Source organism: Spea bombifrons, chromosome 5, assembly GCF_027358695.1.
Source record: "Spea bombifrons isolate aSpeBom1 chromosome 5, aSpeBom1.2.pri, whole genome shotgun sequence".
In the NCBI taxonomy this organism is placed as follows: Eukaryota; Metazoa; Chordata; class Amphibia; order Anura; family Pelobatidae; genus Spea; species Spea bombifrons.
In genome coordinates, this window is record NC_071091.1 from 62,328,405 (window position 1) to 62,352,979 (window position 24,575).

Sequence of the window (24,575 nt, forward strand, 5' to 3'; positions counted from 1 at the left end):
GAGAGTCCAGAGGAGTGCTAATATAATGGTAAATGGTTTGCAGGATAAAAATTATCAGCAAAGAAATGACCAAGGGCTGAAGAAGGTCTGAGTCTTTACATCAGGAAAAACGGTCAGACTAGATGGGGGGAATGGTTCTTATCTGACATTAAATTCATTGTTTCTATGTTTTTGTGGACCATTATGTGTGTGCCTGCCATGGTATGAGGTGCTGCTGGGCTTTTGTTTTAGTGTTCAAACTGATCTGGTATCTTCTGGGTCCGTACTTTAAATATTGACTTTCATCCAATTAACCTCTACCTTATTGGACAGGGGAGAAAACATGGTTATCTGCAATGAAGACCCCCAAACCAAGTTTATAAATATCCTTACACCACATGAGAAGTGTTGCATAAAACAGGATTGATTAGGAGTAGTTAGTGTATGGGGTTCTGTAGAGATCAGGCTCAGACCTAGTCAGAAAGCACTTTTTAAATATCAAGGGATAATGGTGTCTACAGGTCTGGACTGGCCATCTGGCACATCAGGCAAATGCCCAGTGAGCCACTGGCCGACAGTACTTCATACTCGCCTGATCAAATGCTTCAGTGGCAGACCTAGAGCTGCAGTATGCGGCTGCCGGCTGGATATGCCTTGCTGCACGCTGCATAAGAATAAAAATGCAAAGTGTGGCCTTGCATATCCAGCCAGTGGCCGCACTTATTTCATTTGGAGGCCAATGAACTTAAAAGTAGCCATCCCCAGTCTGGCTCAGGGCCTCTAATATTGTATATATATATTTTACATGGTGTAGTGGCCACTGTTCATGTGAAAATTGTGCAGGGTATTGGTGTAAAGGACTTGGTCAAAATAATCTCAGGTGGCTAGCAATTTAGCAGCTATGAGCTGCTGTTTAGTTCATGTTTATCTGGGTCTTCAAAGCTGACCTTCAACAATTTGTTACCTTATGTTCAACTTGTTAACCACTAAATCTCAACAATAAAGGTTTTCTATAACAATTCAAATGGTCGAAAATGGTTTATATAGTAAATTAGTCATTCTTACTTGTGCAGAGATATCTATGTGACCTATGTACCTAACCTGTATACCTTAAGACCCCAAAGGGTATATACAAAGCCATGTTTCTGCCTACCCAGATTATACCAGTCACAATGTAGATCTGCAATGTGGGGACTTGTCTGTCAGCAGATCATACTGGGACGTTTGGAGACCCATTTATTGGCGCATTGTTTAAATACCAGAAAATGGTATTCAAACCTATTAGACTAATTAGACTTTTAGCAACCCACTACTGCTTTGCAAAGCCATGCTGTCGATAGGTTTATTTAGCGAACAAAGGTTGTAAGAACAATACATGCAATGACACGAGACATTGATTCCAATTACAGTGCAGTCAAACAGAATGGTATACAGAAGAAAACAGAAAGAAGCTCTGCTATAGTACTACTACAGGTATTGCTGCAATATATAGATATATCCAGTGCTATTGTGCTATGATTCCTTTTGTTGATAATTGTGAGAATGTCTCATTCTGGGTATCAAGATTTGTTACAAATACAGTCCTAGTCCTGTTGTTTAAGTACACGATTTAAAGAACACTTTAGCCAATATTATTATTAAGTAAAATCCCCATTCAGGTCCATTTTGGATGGGGTCCACTGTGTTTTTCATTAATCAAACCATTTTGATGATCCCATTTTTTTTAGAGTTTGATTTTTTTTCTCTCTTTCCCTCTTTCCTTTGCTGCTCCTATGGAAACCACTCAACCAGCAAGGATGAGAGTTGAGCTCCAATTGAAATAAAAATAATAATAATGCTCCGAACCACTCTTAAGCCAGTTCATTTGCGTTCAATGATTTATTTGTCATAAAATAAATCTACCAAAATGAAAGTAATAATAAAACTCTCCACTAAATATTTTATTGAATAACACCCCTTTACTTGTTTTCATGTTGCGGAAATACAACATTTGAGAAAAATGACATAACTGAAGGCGTCACCTTCTTGAATGGTGAAACCACGCTATTTCCCAAAGGAATACCTAGTGGAGCATTATGGCAATAGGGACTATTGGTCTCTTCCCTTCTGGTTTAGTACTTTACCGAAATTGCTTGCTTGTTTCTACATATATTAGATAAGACTCCCTTTTTTCTACTTCCCCTGTAACTGTAATGCATATTCTCCTACGTTACAGAAGCAGGTATGTGCAGGAGCGCTAGTAAACACATTAAGAACTTTAATTAAAATGCTAGTCTTGCTTTTCAGTAATTCGGTGTTTGGTTGCTATGATTCTCACCATTTAATAAGTAAAGAGTAATTATTGTAAACAAGCTTTCAATGAGCCAGACTGCATCATTACACAGGAACTGGCATATCTGAGCCTGATGAATGATTCCCATAGTGTTGCTTTTCACACGTGCCACACATACTGCTTGTATGTTACATGTTTTGCTCCATATTTCCTAAGCAGTTGCTCATCAATAGGCAACGTGTCTCATTCTTCATTACGAACAAGGATTGAGTGGTATTCTTCTCCACGTTCCTGTTGCTCTACTCTTCTGTTAGATGCTTGCTTTTCATTTTACAACCTTTCCTTACAAGCATCCCTCCGGGAGCCGGTAACCTAGCAACCAAACACTACTCCCGCTACAAATCTCAAAGGGATTGCATGGCCAAACAGGCCTCCCATTAAATATTGAAAAACCTTAATGGTGATCGCTGACATGCTTTCTATTTACTGGACTACTTCTCCAATGCCTTTTCCTTTATTTCACTATCTTCCGAAATGACTGTTTATGCTTTTATCAAATTTCCTCTTTTCAATTTTAATAAAACTATTTGGAATACGGCACACAAATTGTTTTACCTTCTTTTTCTCTAGGGTTTTTTTTAGAATTTTTTTTGTATAATAAGATTACAGCTGTGTTTTGACAGGATTGCACAGAGGGATTGTCACAGCGCAGCAGCCTCTCAACTAAAATGCTTGATTTATTCATGATTAAAAATTAATTTAGTTATACAGAGCAGAAAATCTAAGTTTCAATGAAACAACAAAAACTCCATGTTTCATTTATTTGTGTCACATTTATGCAATAAATTCCCTATTACATAGGTATAGAAAATTAACAGCCTAATGAATATTTATGGGATAAATATTTAAAATGTAATCGGGGCACGTCTGTATGTTCACTTTTTTTAAATGTCAAATGACGTAATACTTCATAGTGTGTGATTTTCAAATGCACACATTTCCAAATAACGGTATCTATGTAAATATTTCATATGGCGTAGTAGCTACTATTCATACGAAAAATTGTGCAGGGTATTGATGAGTCATGGAGGAATTGGCCAAAATAAAAAGTATCATCTCTAAAGTGGCTCACAATTTAGGATGTATGAGCTGCTGTTCATGAATATCTAAGTTTTCAAAGCTGACTTTGTTTATTTATTCCGCATTTCTGTTCTATGACTTAAAAAGAAAACACTGTAAATTTTACGTTAATTAATTAATAAAATATTAATTTTATTCACTTCGTGTTACACAGCATAAGGAGAATGAATGGAAGGAGGGAGTCAATATGATTTATTAAGTACATTTAAGATGTTTTTTTAAGATTTTTTTGGAACATGGAAGACCATTTTGTGCTTATGGCTATATAGAATGTACATTGGGCCTGCCAAGAGTTCTAGGCAGTAACCCTGATTTTCCTCTTTTACACAAAATCAGACCATTTATTAGATATGAGTCCAAAAAAATCTTTTCAGTAAAGGCTTCCCCTAGTTTAGCAAATAGTTATAAATAAGTAACAATTTCACATAACTACCTTCTACCAACACCTCTAAAAAAACCTTAAATAAAGTACCCATCTTTGGCCTGAAGATTTTAGGAGGAATGCAAGCCTTGATTTGTTGTGGATTTCTTTTTACGCTCCTTCTGAATCGACAAATGCAAACATTCCCCACTGAATAAATATAGTAACCTACATAATCTTGATGTTGTATCAAAATGAGTTCATAAAAATGTAAACTTAACCAATAAGCCTTCAAAGAAAATCTAGCTCATATACAGTATATTGATGTATTAGAAAAAATAACTAAACAAGCAACAAAGCCAACTCAAAGTGATTTATATACCATTGATCCATAAAAATAATTTCTAAGCAGATACCAACAGATACACCCCTGTCTGTTACGAAATGTGTCTGGGAATCTTACACTTGAATTGTTCCCTTTAGTACTATTTAGTAATCTCAGAGTATGTAGTTAGAAAATGGAGACATTGAGCCTGTGACAGAGGAACAAGGAAATTACCCAGATGCTTCAGGTGAAACCCAGAGAGTTCCCAGGTATGGGTATATAACAGTCCTCCAAACTTAGACTGAATGGAGGACTGGACACCATTTCAGTGTATAAATGTTTTTTTTTTTCTGTGGGTAATTACAATAGAGCTTGGTTTAATTTTTTAGTTTTTCCATCTATAGAAATTTGCATGAGAAACAGAATTGTAATGAAACACTGATTTACCTTCAGAGAATTTGTATAAGTCTGTTATGTCTTGGGGACCATTTCCTCCAATTTCTTTAGTCAAAATCCTTTGGCCTACATGTGTTTTGTCTACATACTCAACCACTTTAGAACCGTCTTTCATTGCTTTGGAGTAAACAATATCGCTGTTGACCTGTAAGTATAAAACAAACATTTATGTCATGACATTTCCTAATCATAACTAGCTGTATGATTTGTATTCAAAATATTAGACTTGTGCATTCGGATTTGTACAAATTGCAAATCTACAGAATTTTGGTAAATTTGTACAAAGCCACGAATAGCTCCGACATTCACACTCACACACACTCTCACACTTTGATTCTTGTTCACTCTCTCAAAATGTACCTTTTCTACTGACCACTTCTTCTTCATCTTTTAGCTTTTATCTAGCTCTGTTATCTTCAATCTACTATGTTCATCCGCATTTCCTCGGACATATACCGACGGGAACTTCCGCCAAAATCGGCTCTTCTAGTGATGTTCTCTCCACAATCCTTCAATCGGGATAGAGGATGTCAAAGAAAGCGCCACCATTTTGCCCTAACTTGAACACAGGGCAATACGCTGGCGCTTTTGGTGACGTTCTCTCTCCCTGAGTTTTGATGAAAGTTCCCACTGGGTTATGTATGCGGAGATGCGAACAAAGATAAAAGATTAAAGGTAGCAGATTGAAGATAGAAGAAAAGGGAGGAGATAAAAGAGAGAAGATGAAGAAGATGTGTTAGTGGAAGGTAGGAAACGTTTAGAGAGTATGAGAGTGTGAGAAAGTGAGTGAGAGTGAATGGGGGTACCGGGCAACACATTTTGTTCTTGAATTAAAAATGCCCTCCCGAATTTTCGGCTCAATCAAATGGGCAGGGAGAGTAATACAACAACCATGCCACATTCAAGCAATTGAACAGGTGTGCCTAATACAGTGGCCAGTGAGTATATATATATATATATATATATATATATATATATATATATATATATATATATATATATATGGGACATTTGAAAAGATTCCACACTTTTAATATAAAATATATATTTAAACGAACATCCCTCATGTGTATATATATATATATATATATATATATATAACGTCTTATTAGAGGATGGTATATTATCAAAGAACAAATGTTTCAAACCAAATTATTCTTAATGTTTTAGGATAACCAAAATCAATAAATCAAAAAAGCAGAAGCCAATAGGTGTTATTGCTGGTAACAGGTGTTAAAAGTTCTTAATGATTCAATTTATTGCCTTGCCTAGTTAGGAAAAATTCAGGAACGGATAAACTTATATGCCATTCAGGCACAAATTGTAGAAGACAGATTATGTGGGGAAAATGTGGTAGAAGAAGATCAGTGGTAGGGCAGCAGGTAACTCCCTAACTATGACAATGATTTAAAAGAAAAGGACATAGAATGATAAAAAGGGCTTTGTAGGTAGGCCTTGAAGAATATCTGCAGTGAGTATCAGTTACTTTAAAAATATTTAATTATGTATTTACAGAATATTAAACATACTTTGAAATGCATAGAGAAGAGGTAGATAAGCACACCACACATTATGCTTAAGACAAGCAAGACCCCAACCAGAACTGCAGAGCCATCTAAACTGATGAAAGAAGGACATTGCAAAGACCTCTGCCAGAGATAGCACTTATGCTGGATTAGATGATGGTCCTCTTCAGGTTCTTACCCATTTGTGCCAGGCCAAGCCAGTGATCTTGGAGTAGACTATACAGACTCATGTCACATAAATAAGATTTAAAATATAATGTTTCATTAATATTAGTTTACATGGCTAATTTAAATTACTTACAAGTAACAGTTGACACATAAACTATGCTTGCTTTAAAAAACACCTCACTAATGAAGCCAACATACCTCACTAAAGATGAATGGTGTATCAAACTGGAAGCAGACATGGCCATGTTTAATGGCCTGAACTGATGCAGGACCACATCTAAACATACCTACAGAGAGAGAAGAAATTAAATATAAAGACATTAATTCTATACAGTTTTCATATACAATGGACATTGAATGCAATGGCATGAAACAATATCCCTACATTCTAAATAAATCAAGAGTACAAACATAATGAAGGGCCTCTTAAATATAACATTGAATCATATTTATATATATATATATATATATATATATATATATATATATATATATATATATATATATATTATATTATATTTATACACATGATGCATTTCCACTGCAGGTACAGTGCACACACATGGAAAGCAGTAGAACTCAACACTTACCATCACTAGTCTCCTGAGGTGTTGCATCAACTACTTGCCATCCTCCAAAGCCAACAGGAAGGTCAGGCCTTGCCATCCAGGCCTCATTCCAGCAATGATAATTCCTTGGTGAAAAAGGAAAAAAACGGTCTCAAACATCCATCTATTCTAAACATCTGCCTACATACACACAAATAAAGTATTGCACAAATTATGCTTGCAAGAGTAAAAAAAAGTCAGTTCCCTTTAACCTTTTTCAATTTTTATGTCTATTATGAGGCAAAAAAAATGTCTCTCGTTGAAAATACTGTCAATTGTCAATGTTGTCAAAGAACATATCTGTAATTTAAGATCCAGTGGATGGCATCCTCTTCACTGTGGAGTCCATTCACTAAACCTAGGGTCCAGCTGAGCTAAATCAATAGAGTCATTTGTGCTTGAGTGAGTGGGAGAGCTCTGAGAATTTACCATTCACAGGATATCGAGAAGTATCCTTGTTGATTCTCATGGATTTTAATGGACACTTACAGTATCTTGGGAGCTCAATTTACAGAAGGCTTCCTACATCTTTTGACTCAATTGAGTTGGGCTCTATTGAGTTGGAAACCTCACAGAAGCTTCAGGATGAGTCTATAAATATTTCTATGAGTATCCATGATTATTTATATCTGAGTAGAAAGGAAAACTAAGTAAGAAAGTGGAGGAGAAAAATAAATAATGTAGATGAAAGAAAAAACAGAGAGAACTGGTTAATTAGGTACATAAATATGATAAAGAACACACAAAATATGTAAAAATTTAAAATTTGTGAAGCATAATTATGGAATATGACAAGAGTAAAAGAAATACTTGCAAACTATGGAACGTTTTAGGACTTATAGGAGACAGGAAGGGGGCATGATCAAGCTAAGGAGTCAGAGCTAGCCATACACAGTGGCCGAGCAAGCCCCAATAGACCTTGGCCCGCTCCTCCAAAAGATTACACACTTCCCGATGCCTGGTAATAACTTTTTGTAAACACTTTATGATGGGACAATGTGGATGAGGAGGAATAAATAGGAAGGTGATATAGGATATATGAGGAGAAACATAAAAACATAGAATTTAACAACAGATAATCATTCAGTCCATTTGGACTGTTTATTATTCCCGATGTGAACAGAATCCCTTGTGGTTGTGGCAGCACCATGAGATTTCTGAGGGAACAACAAGCCTTCTGGCGTGTCTGGTGTCTATATGAGTGTTTAATAATGCTTCTACATACCCCTAAATTGTAGTGGAAGGGTTTTCCATCACCTTTATCCACCATAACTTATGTAATAGAAAAAAAATACTCAGAGGTGTAGCTGGAGTTTGCCTAATGTCTTCATGATGTCTCTATTCAGTGTACTTCAAATGCATGCAATATTCCAATACAAGTATCTGGATAATTTTGCTATTTAAATTATGTGCACCCTGCCAAGTGTGAAGAAACTGATTTAATTCAAGTACCCACTTATGTATTCCTGATCTGTAAAATTTTATCAGCAATAAAATGTCAGTAAAAAAACAGCATAGTTAAACTTTGACCATTTCATTAATAATGGGCAAAAACAGAAAGTGAAAGAAGTCGGGAGGATCTAAAGCTTGTCTAACAAGGCATTTCAAAGCAAGCATAAATTCTCGGATCAAGGAAAACTTGTCAATGGAGAGATATAATGAGGCACTGGCATACGAAAGGAAGTATTCACAGAAACCTATCTACAAATCTTGCATTTTTTATAAGTATGAGAACAGTGTTTTTTTCAGTGAAACTCAGTCTTCTAACATTAGACAGAATATAATTATATGCCACAGACCCTGAGTATAATAGCTGTTGTACAGTATGAAACCTGGTGTCTCAAAAACCGTAAAGCGGATCTAGTCGTTTACATCTTTGAACTATAACTAAGGCCAATAAGGCCTATCTGGAGGAAAGGGCCAAGTTGGTTTACTCTTTATGTTGAAGTAGATGAATCTACATGGTCTCAGTAGCAACAGGTTTACATTTAAACATTTTCCCTTCTTTCTCTTCTACCATTAGTTCTCCTTTATCTTGTTTTCTGTACCTGCTCTTTTTTCTCACTTTCAAAGTATATCTTACTATGATTTAATTTTGCTCTTTTCATATTTTCCTTTCAGGTCTTCACTTCCTTTCTTCTGCAGCCTCCGCGTCATTTTTAAAGTACCTTCCTTTCTTCTCAGTACTGTGCGTGTTTCTCCTTCACATTTCCTCCTATTCCATTATTGCTCCTTCTTTAATGTAACTTGTTTCATATATTCTATTCTCATTGCCTGGGTTCTTCAACCTGGACACCCTGCTTCTGAGTACTGATTCATGCTATTGTGGAATCAAATAAGTGGACCACTCTGTAAGTTGGACTTGAAAAACAGATACATACTTGAAATCAGCTCTTACACATTCATTACTCTTTAGTTAAGCACTGTGGTAAACATCTAAATGCACAGGTGATATTGTTGACAATGTAAATGCACCTCTGAGATGGAAGTCCAAAATAATGTTCGCATACAAAATATAAAAAAGAAACAGGTTTAGTCATAATGTACAATGAACAAGTCGTGTACCAGATTGAATCCTTAGTAAGTGTTGTATTAGTTTTCCCATCCTCATCTAGGTAGACATCAGTCTGTAGATTGGCATCATTGTCATGGGCCGAGAAATAATTGGTAACAAGCCGTGCTGGTATCCCTAAGCATCGCAGGACTAGAACCAAGAAAAAAATGAAGTAATAAATAATATAATAACATTTTTTGTAATATTAACATAACATAGCTAGAACAAGAACTGGCTAGCCTTTGTAGCTTTCTCTTTGCCCATCAGGCACAATGTAATAAAGTGAATATCTGTCTGCATCTGACGTAGCAATTATAAAATGTTTCCAAGAATTATATGAAGCTTATCTTATTTGTAATGTTCTATTGCTGTTAAAAAAATAAAATTTTATACTTACATGTATTGAAAACCCCAGCAAAGACCCAACACTGTCCATATCTCACTGGTAGCCCAGAGCTCTGATATTCCAACAAGATGTCTACACTTCCAGTCCAAGCTGATGGAGACACTCCCAACGAATAGTCATTATTCCAGCTGCCAGCTATTACACCGTTATCATCTTTTGCATTTATCTGCATAATAAAATAAAAAGAAAACATTTATTGTGGCTTTTTACTTTTTTCAATAACAGGATTGATCAGTTATGGTTTATTTTCTATCAAATCTCCTGAGGTTAACCAGGTACTTTTCGATAACCTTTTTTAATAATTAACCCTCCATTTGATTTCATAAAACTAGCCATGCTTAATTCTGTTGTGATAATATTCATAAAATATTTCGATTACAACATTAAGATGTGTGAATCCACTAACTTATCTTTTACAAGGACCATGTAGACATGTCACATTAAAAATAGACCAGCCTGGTCTATAATAGATTTGAATCATACTTAGTCAATGCAAGAACACTGTGTGAATATGACATTTACCACTCCTCTGTTCATTTTGCAAGGCCTCGCTTTTCTGAGACTTACCAGTTGTTCTTTTAGATGACTTAGTTGATAATGTACTATATAGTTAAAGAAAATGCAAAACACAGAGCAGAAGGAAGAATGGCGTTTGAAGTAAAGGTGTTTGAAATGACTTTAGAAGAAACATTGAAACAAACCAAATTGAGCAAGTTGCTCAACAAAGGTCACAGTATTATTTTGCAATTATCATGTGGAATGGATGATTGTAATTGTAATTTTGTGCCTTTTTATTATTTTCCAAAATTTAGTAACCTATTTTAAGTATTATTATAAGTTTACCAATAATAAAGACTAAGTATACGCATAACTTTCTAGCTGTGACAGGACTCATAACACTTTGTAGGATCACAGGAGCCTTGGCACTGGGCTGCTACTGTCATTTTCCCATTACTTCTTAATGATGCCGGTGCATTCTATTAAACACTAGTGAATTATCTAGCTAATTTTGCTTCTAGAAATGTTGTTTGCTAATTATGAGTTTCTTATGATATTGGAGCAATTAACCTTCCTAATGTATTGGTAGAAGGTATTTGTGACTAGGTAGGCTTGATTCATTAGCACATCTGTAGATCCATATGGAAGAATGCCAGGCCCATTAAAACCTGAATATTCTCACTAAATATAGCTTACTATTCTGCACATAAGAAAATAAATCATAAAATGTATATAAACATATGCCATCCACAAAAACAGTTTAGTAATTTACAGGTTTTAATCTCATGAACCCAAGACACCACATTGGGCTTAGAAAGGTGGTGGCAAATCTGGCCCTTCTAAAGGATTTCTAATTTCTTTCATTAAAATGTAATTAAGCTAGTACAAATGTACCTTAATTATTCTACTCTATTTTCAACAGTGCTTAAGAAAATGTAAATCTTCACATGTATATTATAGTCAACCTATTTCACACCTACCTAGACAAGAAGCCCTGTTGCTGAAATCAATAAAAAAAAACCACTGGCTCTTGTTCTGACTCATGACTCTATATATATATATATATATATATATATATATATATATATATATTAAGTGAACCCGAAGATTAACCTAAATCAAATAAATATTTGATGTGACCAACCTTTGCCTTGAAAACTTCATCTGTTTTTGCACAAAGTCAGGGATTTTATATGCATATCGTTAAGGGTATGATTAAACAAGTATACTAAACAGGTGCTAATGATCATCAATTTAATATGTAGGTTGAAATAAAATCATTAACTCAAACAGCTGTGTAGGAGGAATAAAACATGATAAGGAACAACCATACTCATTAACAAGGTGGTATTGTGGAAGATAGTTTAATGTCAAAAGTTATACATCATAGCAAGACTGAGCACAGCAACAAAACATAAGGTAGTTATATTGCATCAGCAAGGTCTATCCCAGGCAGAAATTTCAAAGCAGATAGGAGTTTCCTGATGTTCAGTCCAAGCACTTTTGAAGAAGCACAAATAAACGGGTAATGTTGAGGACCATAGATGTATTGGTCGGCTAAGGAAGCAGCGCAGCAGATGAAAGACACATCATGCTTACTTTCCTTCACAATTTAGCCATCAGCTCAGCATTGAGAGAAAACAAGTAGGACCCTGGTACAATCATCTACTGTTCATGGAAGTCTAATCAGAAGTGGTCTTCATTGAAGACTTACAACCAAAATGCCATACTTCCAACATGGAAACAAGGCCTAACAACTTAACTAATCAAGAAAAAACAGGAACTGGGGTGTAGAAAATATTAAATATCTGGCAGTAGCAAAAGGCAGTTTGGGGGATTTGCTCAGAATTAATGGTCTTCTCAATGCTGAGACGTATAGGAAAATACTTATCAATCATGCAATATCAACAGGGAGGCATCTGACTGGCCCCATGACCAACAACCCCAAACATACAGTAAAAGTTATTAAGAACCATCTTGAGTGTAAAGGAGACCAAAGATTCCTGGACGTTATAGTAAGGCCCCATCCCGCTATTAGAACCCTGAAAACTAGATACAGTAGAAAAAATAAACTATTAACATGTCTATTTTAAAAGCATTCTTACTTTACAGCATTTTTTCACAGTACTGTAGAAAAAAAGCCCAACTGCTCTAACTAACATCTCATTGCCCTAGCACTATTTGTAAAAATTATAACCTCCACTACTCTCAAACCCCTTAAGCCTAAAATATAAAAAAATATAAAAAATACTACCTTTTACGGTACCGTTTAAGGGATGTGGCCCTCTAAAACATAAAAAAATAAGTATATGAGGTGTGTCTATGATAAGGGGATGTTGGGTCATTGTTCATCAAGGGCACCTAATGTGTAAAAGACATTCTAAGCAAAATTGCAATAAAAAATTGTTTAATTTAAGTATAAATGTTTTAATTACTAGGACCAACCGTTATCATTTTATGCATGTTTCTATGGTTTCAAATGAAAGCCCTCTTTTGTTCTGAAAAAAAAAAAGGATTTATAATTTGCGTGGGTACTACAAACACAAAAACGGGAATCATTAAACCAACATATGGTCAAAATGGCATAGGGTACTAAAACCCTTGGCCTGGAAGGAGTTAAATTTTGATTTGTCTTCAAAGAAATAATTGTATAAGCATGCACAGTATTTTGTAACCTTTATTAGTTATTAAATAATCTGGTTTTATGTGATCTACAAGTTTTGGTACTGATAATACTTTTTAGAACCCATTTTTACTAGTATTTTAAGCAGGCAAATCATTTTGTATGCTTTTTCAAACGATGTTAAGCTGTTACCCTCAATTAGGTCTGTAATGAACCTCTGTCGCTTCACTTGAGCTGTCTTAAAGCTTATCTAGCCTTTGATGACACAAGCAATAACGCCTTGTATTTGTTCATTCAGTGACTAGAAATGACTTATTGCTCTTCATGGGATATTTGACTGCCACTTCCCATCACAGTTGTCCAAAGACATCATAATATGCCTCTTTGTTAAAGAACGCACTCCTGGCAGCAAAGTGTATTAAAGGGGAACTCTCAAGCCTAAGTTGCCATTTGCATGGCCAAGTCGCAAAAACATTTGTTTTATAAGATTTCAACAGGAAGCAAGTTGAGAAAGTCAAAAATAATAATATAATAATAAAATTATTCAGTAGACAACTAATAAAGCAGGAAGGTATAATTTCATTGGAAGCTCATTTTAATGTTTTTATTAGATATTCTTGTTTTTTTATGTCATCAACACAAAGATGGACAATATATAATTTTGTTGCCAACGCAGTGCTTTGAGAGAAGCTGCTTGGTGGTCATGAGTGCTTTTCCCACTAGGAATGCGCCTTTATTTCTATGCTTTAGGGGTACAATGGTGCCCATTCTGAATAAACCATCCACCCTATGACTGCTTTCCAAATGTTCCTTGTGTGCATTATAAGGGGTCTTCCCAGATCAAGCGGGTCCTACATAATGCATATTTTAATCACTGAGTACATTAATCGTACTAAAATAATTTTTAATATGGCTCTACCCTATGAAACATTTTGTGGATAATTTTTTTGTCTGTTTTTGCACTTAATGCCATTATTCTCTGTGATTTTACAATTAAAAAAATCATGTGCATGTGACACATACCACAGCGGATCCAACACGACTGATTTTGATCGGATTTCCTCGACCAGAGATATCTAGTTCGGCCCGATCCATTATGTAAAGGCAAGCATCCAGGATCTGTTCTTCAAACTGGAAAGAAAGGCTCTGATTGTCAAAAAAGTCATTTTAGGTGTAATTTATAAATGTAATTGCTTGTCGAGTTAAAATAACACACACATCAAATGCATTTACTACAAGTACCTTAAATGAACATTGGAAACGGGAATGCATTATTTCAAGCCTTATTTTTACATGTAAATACTAGAAGTACACAACATAGAAACAAATGCAATTCTTACCTGTCCGTATTCCCAGCTTCTAGTCTTAATACGGTTGATTTCTCCATGAAAAATTACACCAACATCATTCATGACATACTCTTCTATTTCCCTTTCATCTTCCATATAAACAGAATCCTCTAATGAATGCAGTTAGAAATGTAGAAGAAAAAAAACAGTTAAAGGAAGAACATGAATTGCATATTCTAGCATGATGAAGCTGTTGTCAGAACCCTACCAGATTTATTTTTAATCACACAAAAACTTTTAAGAAGCTTTGTTCGGTTTCAGTAGCACTAACCTATTGTTGCCCGTGGCAACATTTCGTTTGATTAAAGATTTTTTCTGGGAAGGGTATGGGCATTTAACAATACTAGGAATGATGTTCCCAATGCTACATTTCATTAAAGTGAACAGCACCTTTAATATTACAAACAATTTATGTTACAGCATGGATTACACATAGTCTCTATGAATATCATACATCATATATAAAACCAGGAACAGTCACAGGATATACTAAGTGAAACTACCTTTGCACCAAGGATTGAAGAGAATATATGTGTCAGCCTCCTTGTTTCTGCTTGTCCTCAGAATGCCGGAAGGCGTAAGTACAGCAACATACATTCGGAATTTGCCAATAATGCAGTCCGGTGCAGACAAAATGGTCAGGCTGACAGAGTTGTAGTCTTTGTGGATAATTTTTGCTCCCCATTTGCCTACTTCCAGTTCATCCACTATAGGGATAGGTATGTAGGTGCCCTTGCTTTGCTGTGGATAGCGACCTAAAAATGTGAGAAAATATTGGTTATATACATAAGAATGACAACTCAAGGGATAAAAAAACTGCTAAATTCAAATGGCATATGGATTGTAGTTTGCCAAAAAGTCCGTACTCTTTGATTACTTTACTGAGATATTTGCAATTTCTGAAATTCAGTCAAGGAAAATCTGAAAAGTATGTTATATTATGTCATAATTCAGGTTCTCTTCCAGTAGAATAGGTGTCCTTGAGCACTCCAGCTACAATTAGCATCAACTAGGAACATGTTCCCCCAGATTCTGTTACTACATGAGCAAGAAGGTAACCGTGTTTACGGGAGGATCTTGGAGGAATACATTAAGTAGAGATGTTTCATTTAGTTTTAGAGGTAGCTTTAGAGGTTTTAGGGGTAGCTGAACCTATGAAACATGTGACATGTATAGGTTGCTGTGGGTGAAACTGATATGGCAATGCTCATTAGGAAACATCTTCATGGACATCTTCTGGTTATAGCTCAGGGGCAACCAATTTCCTGTTGTGGTAAAAGACTTCTTTTATAGATTGTTTATGTTATACATGCAATTGGACTTGGTGACCTTTGTATGTTTCAAGGTAAATATGTCAGGTAGATACATGTGTTTGGAATATGCTTGGTTTGCAAGTGGAATGCGGCACGTTTATTAGTAAGCAATCAGCCTGATCATATTGTTTACTTTGTGTTTAATGTTGTCCTTTCTGTGCTGCAGTCTATGCTTCTTATTTATACATGGATTTACACAATATAAAGTTGGTCAAACAATATAATTGCCTATTCATGAAGTTGTAATGATTCAGTGTTAAAAACAATACTATGTTATTTCTTTACCAAGTCTTAGTTCATTCAATAACCAGACTGGCAGTCCTGAAGAAGGGCAGTCTGGTCTATTTTTGTCTTTAAAGTATCTTAGACGTCTCATTTTGCGTAGACTGGGAGTGTTGGGTTACACTCAATGCAACTGATATTTTTAGACATAAATTTGCAGTAAATCTCAATGGCTAGAAGTTATTTCATTCATTGGTGCATCATGAAGTTCTACAATATGCTAATCAATAATGATGCACTTTAGAATGTTTATAACTAAAAATAGGTTATACAGTGTTCCCACTCAAAAACATCAATATCAATTATATTAAATAAAGAGTTAGTCGACTAAAGGGAAGTAGACATCTATTAGCAATTTTAAAGGAATATTTGATTATAATTTGGCACAATATGGAAATTAACCACTACGGTTAAAAATAGTTCATTTGCATTTAGTCTCAGAAATGAACATAAGGTTATCCTCATAATTGATCAGCTGATACACATTCGGTTCTGTTATTGTGGTACAGCAATGCATAATCTAAGTCTAAGAAAAAAAACAATATCAACATCAAGTGCCTGTAATGAAAAAAAATATTTCTGAAATCATCACAAAAGATTACATCTAGGGGATAAATATGAAATTAGCACACAGTTGCCTTTCTGTTAAAGTCTTCACAATATTAAAAATACATTGATTTCATACTCTGTACAGGGAAAGTTTTGAAACCTTTTTTATGAATTGTTTATAGAATATAACACACCATAATCCGAGAGCCAAAATGTAAACCTAGAATTATTAAAGAATTAAATTTAGATAAGTACTGTGTCAAGCCAAATAACCGAAAATCATCTCATTTATTATTAAACTCAAAGTAAAGCTTAGCAGGGGGAAATGTGAACTATATCTAAACAAATATATTCATTTTTATGCAGAAATAAAGTAGCAGCCATATTAAAATATTGATGTAATTGTATTATTTCTCATGTATTAGTGACAGACTGAGTGCAAGGCCTTTCTGGTATCAAATGTGGTTTTTTTCAGCATCAATAGGGTTAATTCCGAGGGCATTAGTTCTTGGTTTTCCTGTATTCCATTTGCTCTGCGTTTCCTTTAGCAAATGGCATCATATTACAGAGAAGTACTGCTTCAGACAAAACAAATAAGCACAAAGGGAATCTTCTCTTTTAGAAAAGCCAATTGTAAATTGGGTGTGCACCAAGCAGTAAGTGGTTTGTAATGATTTTTCGTGGCTTAGCTAATACATTTTTTTTATATATCTATTGCTGTGTGTTCTACTCTTCTTTAAATGCATGTAGATATTGTATATATATAATCAGAGTGAATGAAATAATCAGTTTGATCGTTCATGGACATTTGTATGGACCCATGTCACTAAAACACAAATAGATAGCTACATTACCAGATCTAATGACAATTGGGTTTATCATCCTCATTAGAAATACCAAAGGTAGTATTTGCATCTTCTTGGCTATATTAGTCATTTCGAATAATGCAACAGTCTTCATTTGACTGTTTGATACAAGCATCATTTCAGATACATAGATTTTACAATCTGATAGAGGATGGCCACCTACTAAAAACCTGATTTATGGTGAAAAAATACATAGGCAATTAGGCATAAGTAAGCATCAGAGAAACATGAGCTTGGTCTGTCCACTGGCCACGGGAGTTCAATAAGCAAACTAATGAATTATTAATGAATAATAAATAGTCCAACAGGGCCTCACCTTAAGCATGTCTATCTGGTCTGGGGGTTTTGTTATTACAAAACTATTTAACTTGTTTTCAATATACTGTTATTAAGTGACAGTGATCATCCAAATCAATCATATTTTTACTTGCTTCAAAATCTAGCTACATTCAAGGTCCTATTCATTTGAATGACATTTGTAGCGAGCCCTCACCAAAGTCTTATTTTAAGACTGTTGTGGTTCTCCTGTTGTTCCCAATCCTCAGAACTTAACCATTCTGCTATTTTACACTAGTCTTGACATTGTAGTGTGTTGGCTGCTACTATTTTATTCTGCCCTGTACTCTTCCATAAACCTTCTGGATTTAATTGTGCGTGTTGTCCCAGGAATAACACAACACAATAATTCTTGTATAAACTTGAATGCAACATATCAAGACCAGTTAGGGCAGATGTCGGGTAGAAGGGGTAGAAGGGTTATGTATATCACAGGTCTGTGATGTTTCTCAGTTAAATGGATTGCAATTAAATTAAATTATTCAAACTTTGTCATTAATTACAGGCTTGACTAAAGACTAAAGACTCAAGTTACAGGCAGCTTTTAACTGCTTAGTCGATGAGCTGAGATGCTTGGTCTGAGGCCCTGGTGTAGACAGCAGTTGTTTTTGGAGGCGACCCCCTAACAACAAGACTCATTCAGGTTACTCTTTTGACATTAAACTATTATATTTGACTTTATTTGAGTAAATACAATGTACAAATTTACAAGCTTATTTTACCTACAATGGGGACACATCAAGTGTTAGGACTGTTAAGGAGAACCTTAAGATCTTAATAAAAACTGTTTTATCCACTGAGTACCTAGTACTGGTGTATCTCTGTTTTCAAGTACACCAAATTAGAGGTTTTAATCAAGTGTGTTATACTTATTAGTGTTCCTACTGTATACTATAATTACTAGAAATGTCATAAATAACCAAGGTAACATACGATAAGAAAAATACATAAAAAAGATATTTGAGAGATAAAAACCCAAACATTACACTGAAACATAAATTCAAATATTTTCTAATAAATAAATTCTCCAATTAAACTGTGTAGGGTATATGAACAATGGTATAACAAGGACAATTTAGTGTTATGAAACTAGTATCTTAAAACTTACCAATTACATATTCCACCCAAAACTGATCCCTTTCTGGATTGTAAGGGCGATTAAAATCAATCTGTATATTGAATGGCTGCCCACGTCGAATAATGAGCTTGTTGTTGAAGTACTTATCAGTGTGATGCTCTCTCTTATTTCTTTCGTTTGGCATTTTGAACAGATGGACATTCTGAACTTCCAGGTAATCTGCAACATTCAAGCATAATAATAAGTGCTATATATATATATATATATATATATATATATATATATAGCATGGGTACAATACAGATGACTAGGAGGGTGCAATATCTTCCAAAAAGGTAAAGGTAGACTAATAATAAAATAATCACAGATGAACGTTAAATTTAAAAATGATGAGACAAAATGGGGACAGTTTTGTCTATTGATTACTGGAAGGGGTATTTAGTTACAGCAGTCAGATCTGTGGCCCTGTGGTGACCATTTACTTCTAAGATGACTGTGATCATGTCAGCCTGCAGCTATAAGATTATGTATATTGCATGGCACTGATGTTTTTGTTATATATTATTACCACTCATTAACATCAATAAAGGGGACTTTTGTTAGTGTTTTCTATTGTGTTCATCACAGGATATATGATGCAGTCACATACGATGGAACAACAAGTCAGAAATGGTTTAGAAACATTTGTCATATGCACCAAAAACAAGGATATCTGGTTCATTGAATTAATATTTTCAATCTCCATTACATTGGAGTGGCAGATCATATACTCATAGAATGTAATGGTAGATAAGAATAATTTGGCCCATCTAGTTTGCCCATTTTTCCTGATGTAAAACCCAACCTTTAATTAGTCATTGGTCTTGTCTTATACCTATCTCATTCATCTTTTGTATCAGTCTATTCCACTTCTGCTGAGAGGCTGTTTCACCTAACAAACACCCTTTCAGCAGGGTAAAAAAACTTGCGTTATTTCCCCTAAGCATTACTGTAAAATTAATTTTCTTTATTCATTACTTGTCACCATTATTTACACATATCTTCTCTGCAGAATCCTTGGCGCTCTACTGACACCCAGTTAGTACTTGCTTAACTTCCTGTTCCTCTTCAGGAAAACATCTAAGTTGAATAAGTGGAAGCTAAAACATTTGGTATAGGGGTGACAAAGCAATATCACCTCAAATTAAATGGGACTGATAGATTTGGTCTACACTGTTATGTCAGCACCACTTATACACACATGCCCTTGGTACTGCCAGATGTATGTGCTGATTTAATTAATACGGTTTGAAGGACATTCTGTCCTTTATAATGTCTTTTATAGTGAAACTACAAACATGTATGAGGTTTATGAAAAGTCTGTATAAAACTCAGTTTTTGCAAACCTGCTACTAGGTAAAACCCAATGTACTGACCACAAAACTCTTCGTCCGAGACAGTTAAAATGGCTACAGTACATCTGAGCTTCTACTTGTCTACTCCTTTGTCTGTGATTCACTTTAAAAATGTGTACTACACAGAAATAAAGGTCCTGGTTTTACCTTTCATGTTGAAACCCCTTGGAAGGACACCAAAAGTCTCCATGGTGGGAACCTCATCTTCATCTGCATTAGAGACATTTGGTGGGACAGCTCTTCGTCCAGTATGACGAGGAGCTGAAGGGTTTTTCTTCTCAGCCTTAGTAGGTTTTGGTCCTGACATCTAGACAAAAACAACCTTATATTAAAACATATTATTTATTATAAATAGCAATGTTTTTAGAATATAGAGTACATTGTGAAATATACAAAAGTGCAGGAGGCTGTTTTCTTCAGTCTCACTAACACTTGCTTACCTCAGCTTACGACTAACTAACAACCTTAGTAAAACACAGTGTATTACTTTATAACTGCTTATGCCAGAGATTCGCATAAAGCAATTTACATCAAGGAAAGTATTTCAGACACGGCGGACAAAGAATAGCTATAAATCTTCATCTTCCCATATTTCCTGTACTAAGCTTGGGCAGAATTTTAAAAGGTTAATGAGTCATTAAAAGAAACTGCTGAGTATTTTGTGGAATGTTAATGCAATCCACACAAACAAACAAAAAAACATTAAGAAATATTTGGATGCTCCAAATCATGAAGAAGCAAATGGGGGAATCAGTGATCGATCATTCAATTCATCTGGATCAATGTAATTAAGGGATATCTTTTAGAGCTAGACAAGTGGATGTATGTCTTTTTGGTGTTACTATGTAACTGTGTTGAGTAGTCAGCATTTGTGTTAGAAAAAAGTGTCTATTCTAATAAAACTCTTTAAAGTTTACATTATGTTGAGTCCCATTAATGTCGTGACCCTTTGGCTTCAAAACATCTCATCATGTTGTTGTTTCAAACAACATGGAGAACTAGCCACAGTTCTTCTGTGGATTTAGGATGTCTCAGTTGCTTCACTCTTTTTAAGTAATCCCAGATGATGACTTGATGTTGAGATCAGGGCTCTGTGGTGGCCATAGCATAACTTCCAGGACTCATTCTTCTTTAAACTGATGTCTTAAAGACTTTGACTGTATGTTTTGGGTCATTGTCATGCTTCAAAATAAAGTTGGGGCCAATCGGATTCCTCCCTGATGTTAATGCATAATGGATAAGTATCTACCTGTACTTTTCAGTATTGAGGAGATCATTAATTATGACCAAATCCTTAACTCCATTTGCAGAAATGCAGCCCCAAATTTGCAAGGAACCTCCACCATACTTCACTGTTGCCTGCAAACACTTTGCCTTCTGCTACAGCCAAACATTTAAAATTTTGACTCATCAGTCCATAGTTTATTCGTTTGACCTTGTTTCCATGTCGGAGGTATGGTCTTTTGGGCCGAAAGTCTCAAATGAAAACCACTTCTGACCAGACTTCTCTGGACAGTAGATGGGTGTACCAAGGTCCAACATTTTTCTGCCAATGCTGAGCTGATGAAACTGCTGGACATCTTTTGGTTGCGAAGCACCTCTGCTGCACTAAGTTTCCTTGGCCGACCACTGTGCCTAAGGTCCTCCTCATGTCTTTGTGCTTCTTAAAAAGAACTTGGACAGAACATCTGGAAATCCCTGTCTGCCTTGGGAGAAATCTCTGCATGAGAGAGATCTTGCTGATGACTTTAGACATTACACTTCAGCAGCTTACTTCCCCTTGTTAGTGAGTTTTAAGTTAGTGAGTTTGGCTGTTCCTCACCCAGTTTTTTTCACCTACAGTGCTGTTTCTGTCTGAGTTAATGATTGTATTTCAACTTACATATGACATTGATGATCAATAGCACTTGTTAGGTATAATTGTTAAAGCATACACCTAACTATATGCCTACAAAATTCCTGGCTTTGTCCAAGTGTATCTAAAAAAATGATGTTGTTTTGAAGGCAAAGGGTGGTCACACCAAATATTTATTTGACTTATACTTTTCTTCCATTTACTCACTTTGTATTTTGTTCAATTACAAAAATAATCTATTAACATGTTTATTTTTCAAAGCCTTCTTACGTAACATGAGTACTACATTATCAAACTTGACAATATAATATACAGCCACCAAACAGGACGTAATTGAAACTGTAAGCTTTAGTAATACATAGTAATGGAATTATACATATATCTGTACTATATAAATATAATTAAGAACACTATCCCTGTTTACATTTTTTGTAACAAAAATCTGAAGCTGGAGAAAAAGCCTATCAAGCATAGGAGTCACCTGCATCAGATGGGCATCGAATATATGACAAATGACATTGCATCGATATTATATTAAAAAAAGGCATATTTGTATTTAATAGAGAGAATACCACAGGTAATAAAATATGCATATAACAAAATAAATATGAGAGTAACCAGTGTTATCCATAAACAGTTATGGGTTGGATAGAGTTTAGTTGAATATTTTAAAAACTTCATTTCTATAATCCAATTTTCTGATTTCTACAATTTTAACAGATTATTGTAAAATACTGTGGGGGGTATAAAAAATGTTATTGCAAAATGTGATTTTTTTATAGCAAATTAACAATATGAAAGTAGTAGTTTTGTTGTTTGGGAACCTGGTCTTCCCTCGAAAACTTTGCATCCTAGTTTTTCTAATCGCTCCTTTTCATTCTAAAAGCATCACAGTTAGACAATGCTTCAAAGCTTTACTGGTCCATTTATGCCCATGGCAATAATTTTTCTACAGTACTTATAAATCAAGCAAATAAGGCATTTCATGGTTGTTAGCTAATAATGATTACATCATATTGTTTTATAAATTATTTACAATACTGATGAGGCCAGCAGAGATAACAACTGCAGTCAGTGACACACAAAAAGAATTATACATAGTTAGAAGAATATAACTCAACTAACACAATAAATTAAAGGTTGTAGGTGTCTGGAACTGCTTTCCACCAGAAGAAGCAAAGGTTAACAGAATGCTAAGGATACTATGCAGAAGAACAAATAGTTATTACATGAAAGTAAGATGCAATGGGCGGATTAGACACGGTATTTGGTTCTTAGGTGCAATCCCAATCTGGAATTGTGTGTTTCAACACAACGTCAGGCTGTATTAAATCTCATTATGATTATGCAAAAGGGGGGGAAAACAAAGTGTTGTCTATGAGTTTCCAATCAATTATTTAGATCTGGACTAAGTTTCAGTAAAAAGAACATATTTTGTATAACCTGGTATTTAAGCAATTATTAACCCCTTAATGACAAAGCCTGTACATGTACGGGCTCAAAATGCATTGTTTTCAATGGGTTTAGGGACCGCCCATTGTCCTTAAGGGGTTAGAATACAATTGGTTATATTATAAAGAAAAGCAAATAAAAAATTAGAGATTTAAATTACTGCTTATCCGGAAACAAAACTACTTATAGGTTATCATACCTTGCTGCTTAAGAATATTTGGAGTCGTCTCGTATTTCCCTTCTGAGCTAACACTCTGGTGTGAAATGTTGTGTTTTAGAGAACTTTCCCAACCTCTTTATACATTTCATTGGTGTCCCTTTTCCCCACCCACGCCAGCTGGGTAATCATTAACAGGCTGTACCCCTGCTTTCAAAATACTTTTCTATGAATAATGTGGTCCTTGATTGTAAAGAGGAAACAGATGACATGTGGTAAGCAAAGGGCTGGACACATTCTGTTGCTGGTAAATAGAAAAACAAAAAACTTTTGCTTACACTTTTTAGACAAAAAAAAAAATACATTGGTATGCGAAAAACTTAGTTAACAAAAAAAAAAAATTACCCTGCATATGCATATACCATTTGTGCTTGTGGAGTAGGAAGATGCTATAAACAGTGTTAAAGGAGCCATAAAAAACAAATAAAGAAAATAATTTTCTGGGTTTTTTTTAAGCAGCATATGGCAAAAGATGACACAACCAGAATGTCAGTTAATTTCTTTTTCCTGCTATTATCACACTGACCTTCTTCCTAAGCCCGGGACAGGACACCCAAAACCAACCTTTTTTTTGTGGCAGCAGAGTAGGGATAAAATAACTAAATGGGGAGGAATAATCATGCAAATCCAGAGACGTGGAAGTTAGGATGGCTGCTCCCATGGCATTTGTATAAAATAGGTGTCTGATGCATATATATACTGTTTAGTTGAATCCGCAAACACCAATAGTGTTTTTTATAAATGTAACATATATGTTTTTTAAAAAAACAACTGAAATTTGGACATACTGTGTGCATAATTTCAACTGCTTCTGTAACAATTAATGATTTCTTAAATGCAAAAAAACAGAATGTTGCAGAATCTTGTAATACCTTTTTTATTGGACTAACAGTATTTAAAATAATAGACGAGCTTTCAGGAGTCCTCCCTTTATCAAGTCAAAAGCATTTCTGACCAAGCAAATGAGA

General features: G+C 34.9%; 1 protein-coding gene across 1 annotated transcript in view; it reads right to left on the reverse strand.

The window, feature by feature from the left end:
* F13A1 (coagulation factor XIII A chain) overlaps positions 1-23,685 on the reverse strand; it is a 32,554-nt gene extending 8,869 nt beyond the window's left edge. Inside the window, exons 1-11 of the mRNA XM_053468218.1 lie at positions 23,590-23,685; positions 20,231-20,390; positions 18,720-18,908; positions 14,769-15,020; positions 14,257-14,375; positions 13,940-14,047; positions 9,787-9,961; positions 9,401-9,539; positions 6,818-6,921; positions 6,426-6,514; positions 4,525-4,678 (exon numbers count right to left, since the gene is read on the reverse strand). Coding sequence (XP_053324193.1) covers positions 4,525-4,678; positions 6,426-6,514; positions 6,818-6,921; positions 9,401-9,539; positions 9,787-9,961; positions 13,940-14,047; positions 14,257-14,375; positions 14,769-15,020; positions 18,720-18,908; positions 20,231-20,390 — 1,489 coding nt within the window. The 5' untranslated portion in view covers positions 23,590-23,685. The remainder of the gene's footprint in view (positions 1-4,524; positions 4,679-6,425; positions 6,515-6,817; positions 6,922-9,400; positions 9,540-9,786; positions 9,962-13,939; positions 14,048-14,256; positions 14,376-14,768; positions 15,021-18,719; positions 18,909-20,230; positions 20,391-23,589) is intronic.
* Positions 23,686-24,575: the final 890 nt, after the last annotated feature.